The sequence below is a fragment of the Agelaius phoeniceus genome, chromosome 3, assembly GCF_051311805.1.
Source record: "Agelaius phoeniceus isolate bAgePho1 chromosome 3, bAgePho1.hap1, whole genome shotgun sequence".
NCBI lineage: Eukaryota > Metazoa > Chordata > Aves > Passeriformes > Icteridae > Agelaius > Agelaius phoeniceus.
In genome coordinates, this window is record NC_135267.1 from 20,508,575 (window position 1) to 20,522,813 (window position 14,239).

Here is a 14,239-nt window from a genome sequence, read left to right on the forward strand (position 1 = left end):
AGTGTTACATGCTGCATGTGGGTAAAAGTCAGCTACACGATAGGAGGGCTTGCAGCAGAGCAGGGATAGCTGTTGGACCAGGGTTAATTCCTTATAAAACTGAAATTGCTGTATGATCAAATATAACTTTAATTCATCAAGTGAACAGAAAAATTTGTGAATTTCCGCTATTCAGCATTGACTTAAAGGAAATGTTTTCCTATAGATCTTGCTCAAGCATGCCCAAAGTCATCCCTAGGCATAGTTGAGCAGAGCTCCAGGGATTTGACTGCAGTTTGATAGTCTCTGAGAACATGGGAAAATCTTACATGACAGGAGAATCCACTGCAATGCTAAAGAATTTCAGATCTGCCCAGGCTGCTCAATTCCTAGCAAAATAATGATGTAGTGACATAAATTGGAAGATTACCTCATGCCCTGGAGCCTCTTTTATGATTCTCACTGGCTGGGAATTAGACTGTGCTCTGGGCTTTATTACAGGGAGGCTGTGGCTCCCTAGCACTGCCTCAGAAGGTAAATCCTTCCTGAGTTGCACAAATGCAACTGTGATATAAATCTCCCTCCTCCCCACGTCTTTCCCCATCTGCATTACAATTTTACCTAGCTCAGGCCTGATTTTAGATCTCCCAGGCTTGGGAGCAGGAAAGAAACCCTGCCATAAGATTTCTGTTTTTTTGCATGCCACTTGTTCTCAAAACAGGTGGAGGCAAGCAGGCACTGCCCTGGTGAGAAAGCTTTGAAGTGCCTGCCCTGTTAAGGTTGCTTTGCAAGCTGGTGGATGCTGCACAGGACTACCACAGTGGTTCCCTTTGTCACTTTGCCCTTGCAGGGTGTGGGTACCAGTGTGTTTGTGTACCAGCAGGGTAAAGTTGGAAACAGAAACCCCATGGTGTGGGCTCTGGTACGAATACCAGATTTGTGTCTCCTGGTGTAATGAAGTCACTCCTGTAGCCATTGCTGTAATTAGCTGTGTGGATTAGATTAAAGCTAGCATAGCAGAACAACCATGGGCATATCCACTCAGACATCTGGTAAATGGTTTCTATTCCTTGTTAATAACCAATTATCATCAATGACAAAGGTTAATTTTTTTTCCTCTGGTGTTATGGGTTGTGGTTGCACAGACCCCAGCTTTAGCACATCTTTATTTCAGAGAGGGAAAGAAACAAGAGAAGGGTTAGGGTTTTAGTGTATAACTGAGAGAAATTTCAGAAGCTAACTTTGTACCATCTCTGTTGCTATTTACCATGCATCTTGCTCCCTTTACAGTGAAATATAATGCCCTAAGAAAAATTCTTCCTACTTAGCAGTAACTCACTCTGTCCTAGTGAGGAAGACAGAAGTTTCCTTTAGCTAAAATTGTATTTCTTAGTGCAACTGTTTGAACATGGGGTTATTTGGGTAGATGTTGGGAATAAATGTATCAGTGCATCTAGAGGTGTTTACATTGCAGATCAGGTACTCTGCAGGACTTCATAATGCCTCTCCTGTGTGCCAGGCAAGCTTGGCCAAGTGTGAGGGCTCCCTGCCACTGTGAATTGGGGCAGTTTGTCTGCTCCACTGGCTGCTGAGAAAAGTATTTTGCCATACACTCCTGTGTGGAAAACCTCAAAGGCCAGTGGGGTTGCTCAGAGTTAATGACTGCATGAGATGCTTCTCAAGAGGAGAGAGAGATGATAAAAAAAAAGCAGGTTTAACAGCAACATAAATATGTTGTGGAAAGAACTGTGTTCTTTAGGCCCAGTACTGCCCATGCCTGTTAAGGTTTTGAGTACCAGAATGAAGTATTGGAGTGTGCTACCCACAGACTTAGTTTGTGGGATGTGAGTCATTTGGTTTAACCTAGTTTATAATTTGGATAGATGGTACATACTGGATAGCATTTTTCTTCTAGTGCTCTGGAAGCAGTCAGGACAACCTGTATTCAGTTCATTGAGATTCCTTCTGTTTGCCATTGTCAAAGGAAAGATTTCATTGACTTCTGAAACTAACATTTATTGAAGTTCAGGGGACGAGTGATTGCTGTATCTTGGAAGCAATGCCTTTAGGTCCAGGATCAAGAAGGACATTAATAAATAAATAAATAAATAGATTTTTTTTTCTTGCTCTATGAAACAGTTGAGTAAAAGATTGGTGTAAACCCGTGGCTTTTTAGGAGATACAAAAAGATCTAACCGAATAGAATCAGCAGAACAAATATGAGTCAGCAGTGTGCCTTGGCAGCCAAAAGGGGGAACCATGGACTAGAGGGTGCATCAAGCCCACATCACCAGCCAGTCAATAGAGGTGATTATCCCACTGCATTCAGCCTTGGTGCTGCCTCACCTCAAGTACTCTGTGCACTTCTGGGCCCCCCAGTTTTAGAAGGTCCTTCAGTGCATCTGGAGGAGGGCAACAAAACTGGCGGCAGGGCTCAAAGGCATGTCCTGTGAGGAGCAGCTAAAGGCTTTGGTTCCTCTAGTCTGGCTGAGGGGCACTCCCATTGCTATCTACAGCTTTCTGAGGAGGCCAGGTGGAGACAGAGGTGGGATCTCTTCTGCCTGGTATCCAGGGGTACAAGGTGTGGAGGTGTGGGAATGCTTGAGAGCTGCAGCAGGGGAACTTCAGACTGGACAGTAGGAAGCATTTCTTTACTGGGAGGGTGGCCCACCACTGCAGTAGGTTTCCTAGAGATGTGATTGATGTCTGAAACCTGTCAGTGTTTAGGAGGATTTTGGTCAATGCTGCTAATAACATGCTTTAACTTTTGGTGAGCCCTGAAGCGATCATGTCCCTTCCACCTGGAATGTGCTGTTCTATTCTGTTCTGTCCTGTTCTATAATTCATAATGTAATTAAGATAAGAACTGTGACACTAATGGCTTCATGATGTAATGATATCCAGGAGTTTAACAGGACATTTATTTGGATTTTAAAAATATTTGAAGCCACATTAGTTGAAATAGTTAAAGAAATAAGTTATATTAACCCAAATATATTGATATGTTAGTTACTTTTTACCATGGTGACATAATTCTGTGAGGTTAATTCTGGGTGCTCCTTTGATTAAGAGCGATAAATCCTGTGCGTGGTTTCAAAAATTTTAATCTTTATCTGGGCTGCAATGGAAAATAACAACTTGGGTGGCATAGAGGATTGAATGGATTGTAAAAGTGTTTCAGTCTCTGTGGATGTAAAGAAAAATGTTCAAACAGAGAACATGGACAACAGCCTCCACCAAACAGAGAAGTAATGTTGCTGTAGGTTGGTGTTCATACTTTTGCAGCTCTGCAAAAGGCATCTCACATCTTCCATCAACCATGGAAGGAGAACAGCACTGCTGTAATGTTGATGTTTTGGTAAGTGTGTGGTAGTTAATCTCACCGATTTCTGATGGTGTGATATTTCTTTTTTTCGTTCAGGTACCTTTGGGACTCTTGTTCTTCCAGCAGTAAGTATTTTTTTCCTTCCCTCCTTCCTCAGAAAATGTTGACTGCTTGTAGCTTACCACCTGTTGGTGTTGATGATATATTTTGCATGTGATCCCATTTGTTTTCACAGTATCAGATGAGTGTATTTCCTGACCAATAAATCAAGGGTTTTTCAGATCAAATGCTCTGCAACTTCTTAGAAGTAATTATAGGACTCAGGAGCTGATTTCCAGCATCAACACAAACTATTATAGAACTTGAACACAAAAATTTAATTCATGTCTTTTTTTACTGCTTTATACCTGTATTTTAGATACACCATGAAGGCTAATTACAGCTGAAAAAATCATGTAAAGCAACAATTGAGAAATACAAAAATAAAATATATTTATATACAAGCTTTGTAAGGGCTTGGAAATGCATATTCAGTGAAAGTACATTAAAACCCAAAAACGTATCTTGAATTGTGTGTTGTGTATGAATCCTGAATTTATGATCCTGGATATTCATCTTGAAAACCTAATATAAAGAATTATGTATTTATATCAGGAAAAATGTTTTACCAAAGTCATCCATAAGTCTGGGTATCCCTTAATCTGGTGGGTTTAAGTTCTGATCTCAAATAAACTGTCTCTGATTAAATAGTTTGGAAGTATTTGATAGATGGATAATCAATGACAATGAGCAGCTCAACATTATGCAGATTACTAGGCTGAAATGCATCTGTATGAACTATACATTAGCAAATGTAGAAAATTCTGTTCATTAAAAAAAAAAAAATAACAAGTTCCTTAATATAATCTGTCCAGGCCTTAAAATGTTCAAGCACTAAAACTAGGCAGGGTATTTTCCTCCCTCTCTTGCTGCTATCTGAAGAGATGAAAACTGACTAATTTTAATGCAATATTTTCTATTCGTTTGTGTAGTCACAGTAGACTTAGATTTTGTCCAAAGTGTAATTTGCTAGCAGAAGGTGGGTAATGAGTTTCTGGATTCAGCCTCATCTTTTCCAGAGGAAACAGTAGCTGCTTTGTCTGAGGTGCTCGTGATGGTGGTTGGTGTAGTCAGAAGTACGTGAGATGGCCTTTTTCTCTCTTGTGTTAGGACTGCCAAAATGGGGATAGTAATACCATTCATTGGGGATGTTTTGACTAAGATAAAATATTTTCACAGCAAGTTCCTACTACTTAGTGCTAAATACTGCCTTGCTCATGTTTGGGTTGAGAAACAACCCTTTAGAGAAGGAGTTGGTGGGGCTGATGTAGTCACTATTACTGCAGCAATTGTGGATATGTTGTATTAGTGCAGTTTCTGGTACCATAAATGTGTGAAACAGAAGGTGGGTTACACTGGACCTCATCTGTCCTAATACACTGCCATGGCAATGCAAACCTCATTGTCTCTGACCTTTACATCAAGAAAGGCAGTTGTGTCACCATGTTTTGGAAGGAAAGGTCTTTTGAAATATAACAGGTATAAAAATTTAGGGAGAAACCCATGCTGTCTATTGTTATTTGTGGTAGGAAAGGGATACAGGAAAATAGATGAAGTCTCTAAATGGTATTTATAGAAGATTTACATTTTTAAAGATGAAATTGAAGACAATACTTGCAGCAAAATAATACTTTAAGAGTACAATTCATTGATGAAACAAAACAAGGTTATTTTCCCCATTTTGATTTTTAATTATTATAATGTTTCCTGGACTTCTTGTAGCAAATCCTATCTGACTTTTAGGGATTACAGCTTCTTTAAGAAATAGTAATATTCATAAATTAATGGTATTTGAGGTAAATTTGAGGTAACAATGGTAAATTTGAGGTAACAATAAGGTAGTCTTTGATAGATGCAGTAGCTAAGGCTGTTCCTCTTATTTAAGATATTGCAGAATACTTGGCATGGAATTTGGAGGGTGTTGAAATATGTGAATCATATGTTCTTGGCAATGTGTGTACAAAAACCTGCAGCTGGAGAAAATGCAAAATTCTTTTCAGTGTGGAACTTTGCATCTAAAATTTAATTCTATAAATTCAGATTTTAAAGGGGGGATGTCTTCTTCCCATGTCATCACAGGCCTGCTTAAAGGTGAAAAAGAGCTTTTTTTATTTTTCCCCCTTGATTTTTTTTCCTGGCTTGTTTTAAAAACAGAAAGTTAATAGAGAGGGATGGAATTGTAGTTGATTCCTCTTTATAGGTAAACACACAGAGAAGGAAATGTATTCTCTACAGACATTTGCATCTACCTCATTTGTCACCCAGTGACATTTTCCTATGTTTGTGAATCCCTGTTGCCTCAGTGTGTGCTGTTAAAATGAGCTTTGACAGCAGTACAGCCTTTCTTTATAGCACTTGGTAGGATACTTTTGAAGTGCTGTGCCTGCTGAGTTAACAGCTGTAATTTTCATTACACTGCAAGAGGAGTGTTTCAGTTCCATATGTTATGCTGCAAAATGCAAGCCTGTCTTTAGTTGTCTTAACTTCAGAGGTTTTGCTCCAGATTTACAGTTCCAACTCCAAACAGAAGCATGTGACTCTTAAGCTTTTCAGCAGGGCTGCTTGTTGGAATGAGCTGTGTGCTGTGTTAAAGCCCTTCCCCTTCTTCAAAGAGCCATTCTGGCAGGACAGAAGCAGCATCTGGGCTGGGATGTCCCTGGGCTCGCTGGTTGTCTGTGAAGGCTCTGCTCAAGTAAAATTCCGGTGTGCTGCAGCATCTCTGCTTTAAGCCTTTCAACCCCTGTGACTGGGATTCCTCCCAGCTAACTTTAGGAAATGAAGTGATGCATCTGAATTATGAGCTCTAGATTGCCTCTGTGCACTGGAAAGACACAGAGAGAGAGAGAGAGAGAGAAGAAATCTGTGCATGATTACTCTGACCTTATGTGGTCTAAATTTCCTTGCCAGTGATATCTGTCTCTTCTGCCAGCACTGAAGGAGCCTTCAATGTCTATCCAAAAAAAGTTAACCATATAAATTTTATATTCCTTTATTTCTTAATATTTTTGGAAGAATAATTATTTTACTTTCTAAATGAGTCATGATACGTGCTGTAATTATTAATTATGAAAGTGAAATGAGACAAAATCAGTGAGGTTGCTATTGAAAAGCAGTACCTCACTTTATGAAAAACAAATTCTGTATTTGATTTTTCTACCCCTTAGGACATAAAGCTAAAGACTGTAAAAAAACAAGTGCAAAGTTCTCTTACTGTCCTGCTCATCTTGCTTACACATACTTTCTTTAGATATTTTATTTTTGGAAAATTTCATAGCAAAAAGTGATGAAGAAAAATATTAGCCCATTATATCAAACCAAAGAAATTTCTAAATAACTTAAAAAAGAGAGCACAATCTATGCAAGTGTAAGACTGTGAATTGCATATGAATGCATAGATACTTCTATTCTTGAAAACCTGATTACTACTTAAAATTAGATGGAAATGTGTTGTTGTGCTTCTGATAAGACATTTTCTGGTAATTGTTGAAATAATACATTAAAGTAATGAATAAAATCCCCTTTCTGTTTTTGAAAATTTTCATAAGTTGACAAGTTCAAGTATATATTAGTCCTTTATGTCGAATGTTTTTTAAATAATAGTGTCTTCAGGAATATTTTGGATACCTAACAGAGTGTCACTATTTCTTTTTAAGCTGCCTCTGAACAGTGCTTCTGGGAATTATGAATTACTGGTGGAGGGCCGTGCTGATGGCCGGCACATCTTCTCTAACCGTACCAGCCTGATGTACATGTCAAAGAGCACCTCTGTGTTCATCCAGACTGATAAATCCATGTATAAGCCAGGACAGGATGTGCTCTTCAGGATTGTCACTGTCTATCCTGATCTCAAACCTTACCAAGTGTCTCTGAATATATATATCCGAGTAAGTATCCACAGGAACGAGGTTAGATGTTAGATTGTGTCACGTGTTCTAAATTTGTGACAAATACAGGTGGTATGAATTGCTACCTAAATCTTGCCAGCAAGGCCACTCACGTTTAACATGCAGCTTGACTTTTCTCCTAGGACCCTCGGAAGAAATTGATTCAGCAGTGGTTGATGGAGGAAGGTGATTTGGGTGTGGTTTCCAAAAAATTTCAGTTATCAATGAACCCTCCACTAGGAGACTGGTCCATAGAGGTGGAAGTGAACGTGAGTATTAACATTGCCAAATAACAGAGAGATTTATTTCTTCTGCTAGATGTGTATAAAATTGCATTCATGTTGTTGAAATGAGTTATAAACATGGATCATGAGATGAGCAAATCCTTCCCTCGTGTCAAATATTGGGCAAGATACTATGCAAACCTCACAAGATTTTCAATAGTACATGGTTTTGCAGGGAAGGATACAAAACCCCACATACATACTCTATCCTAAGGTCTGTGTTTTGATTCCAGGATAAAAATGGTATTAAAAAATTGAGGACTTGTAATATTAATGTAAAAGAAAGATATTATGGAGTAGAGATTTTTCCTTTTTAAGTTAAATACTCATACATTTATTTTGCAACCAAATACACGGAAATTTATTGTATCACACTGTGCAGCCAGTCAGTGTCCAAAAAGGGACGAGGAACCAAGACTATTTACAGATCTTTGTCTAGTTTTAGGCGTGTTTCAGCAACTCACACTGACTGATGAGTTACTGAGGAAAAAAATAACTTTGTAAAATAGAAAGGATGACTAGTAATACAGGACGATTGCAAAACAAAACTGGAAGAGTCTGTGTTGCATGTTGCTATTGGTAGTAGCTCTCTGAGGCCAGTCCTTCAAGTTGTTTCACTCCTCATACACCATGGAACATGTTTCAAAAATAGCTGGAGGTTTAGCTGTTCAAAACTCTGTGTCAGGGTTATTCAGCCTGCTTTTTAATACCTATAATTTGGGAACTGCATTTCCTATTTGGCTTGCAGTGGCTCTTCAGAGACATTTGGCAAGTATAAACAGGACTGCTTAATGTTACATAATGAGGGAGATGATGGGTAGAAAGGAGAAAAATTCACATGATCATGTATTACTCAGGAGTAACATTTACCAGTACCAGTTATATGTTTGATAGATTTCTATAGGCTTAGGCATGTGAGGGTGGTGCTCAAGTGAGCGTCAGGACTGGATTTTTCAAACACGTTGTCATGTGGGTGTGGAGTTGTTGCTGTTGTCTGTGATGGGAAAAATGTATGAAGTTGTTCCTGCACTCCTCCCTGTGCTCTGCCACTCCTTCCCTTCCCCTGCCTGCTGTTCAGTGGCCTCTCAGTCACGCTAAAGCAGCTGTAGAGCTGTAGTCAGGCTGAGATCTAAAGTGCAGTGGGGAAATGACCCAAACTGAAAAGCATCTGTGTATTTTTCTTGGCCTGGACCAGACCAGATCACTGATCCAGCTGAGAAGCCATCCCCACTCACAGCTATTGTAGGTGCTTTTCTGCAGTTGGGCAAGTGGGGCTCAGACATGGAGACAAAGGCTGGTGGCAGTGGTGGGCTCCTTCAACAGCTCATATGCCAAGCAAAAAAGTGTCTGTGAAATGTGGCTTGGGCTTTTTGCAAAGGCTTGAGAAATGCTGAAATTAGGAGATAATTGATGGAGGGGTTGTGGCAGCTGTTTTCAGGATATGAATGAGTGCCACTCCCTCCTGAAATAAAACCAAAGAGAAAAAAACATTGTAAAGTTGAAAGAAAAATGCCTTGTAAATTCATCTGGGCTAATGAAACAGCTGTGAGACAAGTGAGGTGAAACCTTAGTAGAGTGTAGTTGATGGTATTCTAAATTTTAGCCATGCTACAGAAGGTTAATGATCTTGGAAAATATATGTCAGAGTCAGAATGTCTCACAAGTCATGAGTAACAAGGAGAAAGTAAATAGAGAATGTTTTGTTCCTGTCTCTTTCAACATATAGCTAAAGGGCATCAAGTAGAGGAGTTTAAGAGTGATTTCAAAATGACTGAAACATCATAACTGAATTGCAGAGCACAGCACTGGCAGTTATTGTGAATACTGAAAACTTGGGATTAAAAGGATCTGGACAAATTCTCAGCACACTCCATTGAGCACTGATAGTAAAAAGGCCTTAGGTGTCAACTCAAGACACAGTGTCACTCCTGGCTACCCTGGTTGATGCAGTTCCCTAGGTGTTCTCTATTATTTCATTGTTGCCTTTTTGGAAAATGCATTCTAACAACACAGATTGCTGGAGTAGCTGAATACAAAGGTACCAAACTTGTGTTTAAAGGAGATCAGGCTAAATGGTTCCTTTTGACATCTAAACTCTTTGAATTGAAAATTAAGATAGGGAAGAAAAAGAAGTGTGTATTGTACTTAACGAAAAATAAAAAGGTTTTAGACCTTGGTGTCCAGAAAAAAATGGCTATTCTTACAGTGCTTGTCCTTTGGGAATAGAACAGCAACCCCAAGTCCCACACAGAAATACTTATGTTTACTTTCAGATCCTTTTTTGTTTACACTCTGCTTTAATTTTCAAATTCCACGTTGAATATAATGACAAAGCAATATGCATTATTTCTACAGCAGTGCCAGCATATCTTCATTGGATCAGGGTGTCATATGCAAGATGCATTAAGTGACTACTGCAGTATTCACACTATTAGATTAGGTCTGCCTGATATATTGTCTCACAGATTTATTTTTCTGAAAAGTGTGCCAACCATCAGATTATTGAAACCTGCAAGACACCTTGCAGAATAAAGGAAAAGAACTTTCCTAGTGGGAAACTCTACTTTATTCTCTTGGTTGCAAGGGAGTTTATGCTGTGAAATACAAGATCATATGGGATGGGATTCAGTTGGAACATGGAGTTGTGTAGGGCTCTCTGTTGGTGATACTGTGGAGATTTAGTGGGTGTTCAGTGAAAGCTGCTGAGTGACTGGATGACTCCTAGTGGATATTCCTAGCTATTAGCTGGGTATTCCTTTCTCTTCTGCAGCAGTTCTGCTGTTCAAGGGAGGTGTAGGTTTTATTGTGTCATATATAAAGTTGCATAGATCCACCAATCTCTTCCTGGTAAGAAAGGCCACTGAGAACTTGGATTTACTGCTAAGGAAAGCTTAGCATATAACTGGGATTTTTAACAGATATGTTTTCCTCTCCTTAACTAGTACTGCCAGCTCTGGCTCTGCATGGCATCCAGCCAGCTTATGGATCTGTTGAGGCTTTAGGAACATCTTCATATGGCAAACCCAGACTGCCCATATCTGCCCACCCATAGATGACTAAGTCATCTCTGCATGACTTAGCTATCCTGATGCCATGACCTGGGCTTTCTAGTTAAATAGCCAGCCTTTCTTTCTCAGTTTCCCTCTTGTCTTTAAAGAATTGTCAAGTGATTAAATAATGTTTCCCTTCTCGTGATTACAGATCAGTTTCAAAGTGTACTGAGTCTTGATTTTTGGAAGTGCTTCCTCTGAATCCTGTTTTAAATCAGGTTTTGGCTGCTCGCTCCTGCTAAACATCCTGTAGTATTTTTAATAAAAGTTCAGGTGTTAGTACAGCTGTTCCAGGAAAACTCAAGACAGAGTAATTATGGTCTGGTTTCCAAGTCTCTACCTTGTATTTTAGTTGGATATCTTATATTTCCTGTTGCTGAAAGACTTCTAGTTGCTGAGTTTTTATAGCATGCACCTCTAACCAGAAGTCGTTTCTAGTTAAATGGCATTTTGTAATCTAATTTATGGAAGTTGTTATGTATAAATTTATGATCAAATATCGAAGAGTAGTAATGTTTCAGATGCAACAAGGGCTTTCCAAAATATTTTTAAGAGTATTACATTTTTTTAAAGCTTTAGCTATAAAGCAAACTTTCAGAATCAACTGGGAATGTTTATATACTATACATTACTATTCTGTAATGTTTTATGCTAGATTAATTATGGATTTCACATTTGATGCGTTAAGTTTAATGTTGTATGTACAATTGCTTAAAAAATGTGTCACACATCTTCAAAATCAGACTGTACATAAAGCCTTTGGCATTGCCTGAGTATTCAGTAGTTTGAAAATGTGCACAGATATTCAATCAGGATCTGCTAGTGTAAATAGTGGGACTCTGACTAGTTTTTGGAGATTGTGCTATTGAATTGAACAGAATTTCATTTTGGGGTTTGTTTCTTCCATGTGAAAACAAAGCATGGAAGTGATCATGAAGTGCTTCTGTTAGTTCTGTCTAGACAAAAATCTGTTTTATTGAGCTTCAGAGCCAAGGCGGAAGAGTGTTCCTGACAGGGCCTGTGAGACAATGAGGTAGCCCCTGGAATGCAGCTGGTGCCAGAGCTGTGCTTTTCCAGGGCAAAGCCCTGGACCACTCCCAGAGTCTTTCCCCGTGATCTAACAGCAGTGCATGTCAATGTCAGAAACAAATAAGAAAATGGACCCAGACGAGATTGATTGCAGGGACTTTCAGTTGCCAAAGAAGAAGAAAAAAAATCTGTGGGGAATGGCTCCTGTGGTCTCACTTTCATTGGATCAGACCCAGTGAATTAAAACAGGAGAGTTCATCGCAGCTGAGCAGAATCTAGACTGCAGTTAGGGATTCTTGGATGTCAGGATACACAGCATCTAAGGCTTCCCTGCAGAAAAGCTCATCCTCATCATCTCAGAACACTTCCATGGATCTCTTTTTGGCACAATTTTCTTACTCTGGGTGATTGGCACAGAATGCAGGAGGTGTTCTGCAGTTTAAGAAATGCTGATTTAAAGCAAAATGTTGTTAGTCCGGAAGGGTGAGTATAGTTAAGAAGCAGGAGAAGGCATGGAAAACAAAACCTGTACTAGAATGAAGCTGCTTTGGGAAAAATAGAATAGGCATGGTGTTGTTTTCCTATCTTAAAGAAAACCCCTAAAAATCTCTCTTGGGTTGTGCATATATAACTAACTGGCTAACTGCTTGTCTTGAAAGCTACTGTTCCTGGAAACTGGTTTAACAACTTCAGCTTCAGTATATTTGAACAATATTTGCCAGAGAGACAGCCTTGCCCTAATGAACTAAAATGATTGAGTGGTTGAGCTGTTGTTACTTGTTCTACTTCAGACCAGCTTGGCTAAAAAATTTGTAAGTGCAAAATCTTGGTATTGGTATTCATATCATGGCATGGTATTCATATCATCAAGATGACCAAGTAGGGTCTTTGCCTTTCCCTGAGCTATCAAGCATGGCTTGATTTCTGTCACAAAGCTTGTCATTTTAGAGAAAATGCAGCCAGGAGTACTAGTCTCACTCTACTACTTACAGTTACCTTAGTTTTTAATTGTACTTTAAAAAATTTTATTTTTACTTCTAAGATGATGGGAAACAATATTTCATATTCAAGGGAGATGCATTTTAACCGTGCTCTCTGGGGTAACATTTTGTTCAGGGTTTGCTTTATGACAAGGGTCATGTACATAGTTAGTATTGGAAGTAAAAGCTGTACAGAGAGCAAGAAGTGAGGTGAATTCACTGCAGGACATCTCCCTAAGATATGTGTTCCTAAGACTACCTGGTGGTAATCTGATTGTGGACTTATTTATGCATGTCAGTGCTGTAGCATTTTGTCTTGCAAATACTATGATTTGCACAAATGTTGTGAAAATAGCTGATTCTGCATGTATATTTTCAATCCTAGGAATATAAAGATGGCAGTTATTTTGGTGATCAGTGACTTGATCATCAAATTGGCAGCAATCTGATTTTTACTTGGATAGGAGTATTTTGCTAGGAGATGTATAAATACAGATATGTAAAGGGCTTGGTCTGAGGTGCTTAACTTGCAAAGTTGTTGATCAGGTAACAAAAGTTTGTAATTGTTTCCATTTTAGGTCCTGGTCCTAAGGTTTTTACCATAGGAGTTCTCAGCTTATCCTCTCTTGCTACAAAGAGTCATTCCTATCTTACACATCTTGATGCCACCTGACAAATGGTTATCTGTATTCATTTTTCTTTTCCCTCCTGGAGGAAATGAGTGAAAAATTTAGAAAAATAGGAAAATAGAAGAGAACACAAGTAACAGCAAATTATGTAGTTCCTTGATTTCTTTCCTTGATTTTAAGTAACAAATAGCTGAAACAAGAAGATACAGCACAAGGGTATCTCTGCTGAAGTAAGTATGGCTGTAGACTGTAACAAAACTGCAGCCACCTTTTGAGTAAATGTAGAATCGTAAGATTATACAAGGTTTAGAAATAGTCTCATCCACTAGATAGACTCTGTAGGAGCCTCTTGTTTGTAGAAGTTAATTAAAAATGTGCTAGCAAAGATGGTGCTGGTATGTCAGTCATGTTTTATCATGATGACTGTGACTACTTATGCTAGGTAGTTTTATTCTAACTAGCTCAAATATTCAGTTTTTTAGTACAGAAATCAGGCATGTATAGATAGATGTCTGCAGACTGGAAGCTGCACAAGCTGTTCATGATAAATACTTAGAATCTGCTTCACAGGAACTTTTGTCTTCTTCTGTTCTGTAAATATGTACTACTGGTCTCTAGAGGAGCTGATAGTGATTAAGCCATGATTTAAAATCACACCGTGTCAGAAATTGTAGTTTAACTTGCATATGGGTGGGATTTGGCCAAGAAGGTATGTTAAATTTACTAATCTAACCAAAATTGTATGTATTTTCTCATATGAATTTTTTTCAATAGGGTCAAGTTCATTATCAAAGATTTAAAGTGATGGAATATGGTAAGTGTTATTTAGTAGTGACCAAAATCAGTAGTGATTCTCCATTAATTTATACTGGCTTCCCTTGTCTGGCATGAACGTTTTAAATACTCACAGAAAGTTAAATTTCCAAATCTTTGGCTTCTCTGAGACTTCTCTGAGACAAAAAATCAAATCTTATCAGCTA

The 14,239-nt window shown here is 38.7% G+C and overlaps 1 protein-coding gene across 1 annotated transcript in view; it reads left to right on the forward strand.

Annotated features, from left to right (window-relative positions):
• CD109 (CD109 molecule) overlaps nt 1-14,239 on the forward strand; it is a 71,848-nt gene that overhangs the window by 12,011 nt on the left and 45,598 nt on the right. The window contains exons 3-6 of the mRNA XM_054630014.2: nt 3,401-3,429; nt 7,057-7,287; nt 7,431-7,556; nt 14,034-14,073. Coding sequence (XP_054485989.2) covers nt 3,401-3,429; nt 7,057-7,287; nt 7,431-7,556; nt 14,034-14,073 — 426 coding nt within the window. The remainder of the gene's footprint in view (nt 1-3,400; nt 3,430-7,056; nt 7,288-7,430; nt 7,557-14,033; nt 14,074-14,239) is intronic.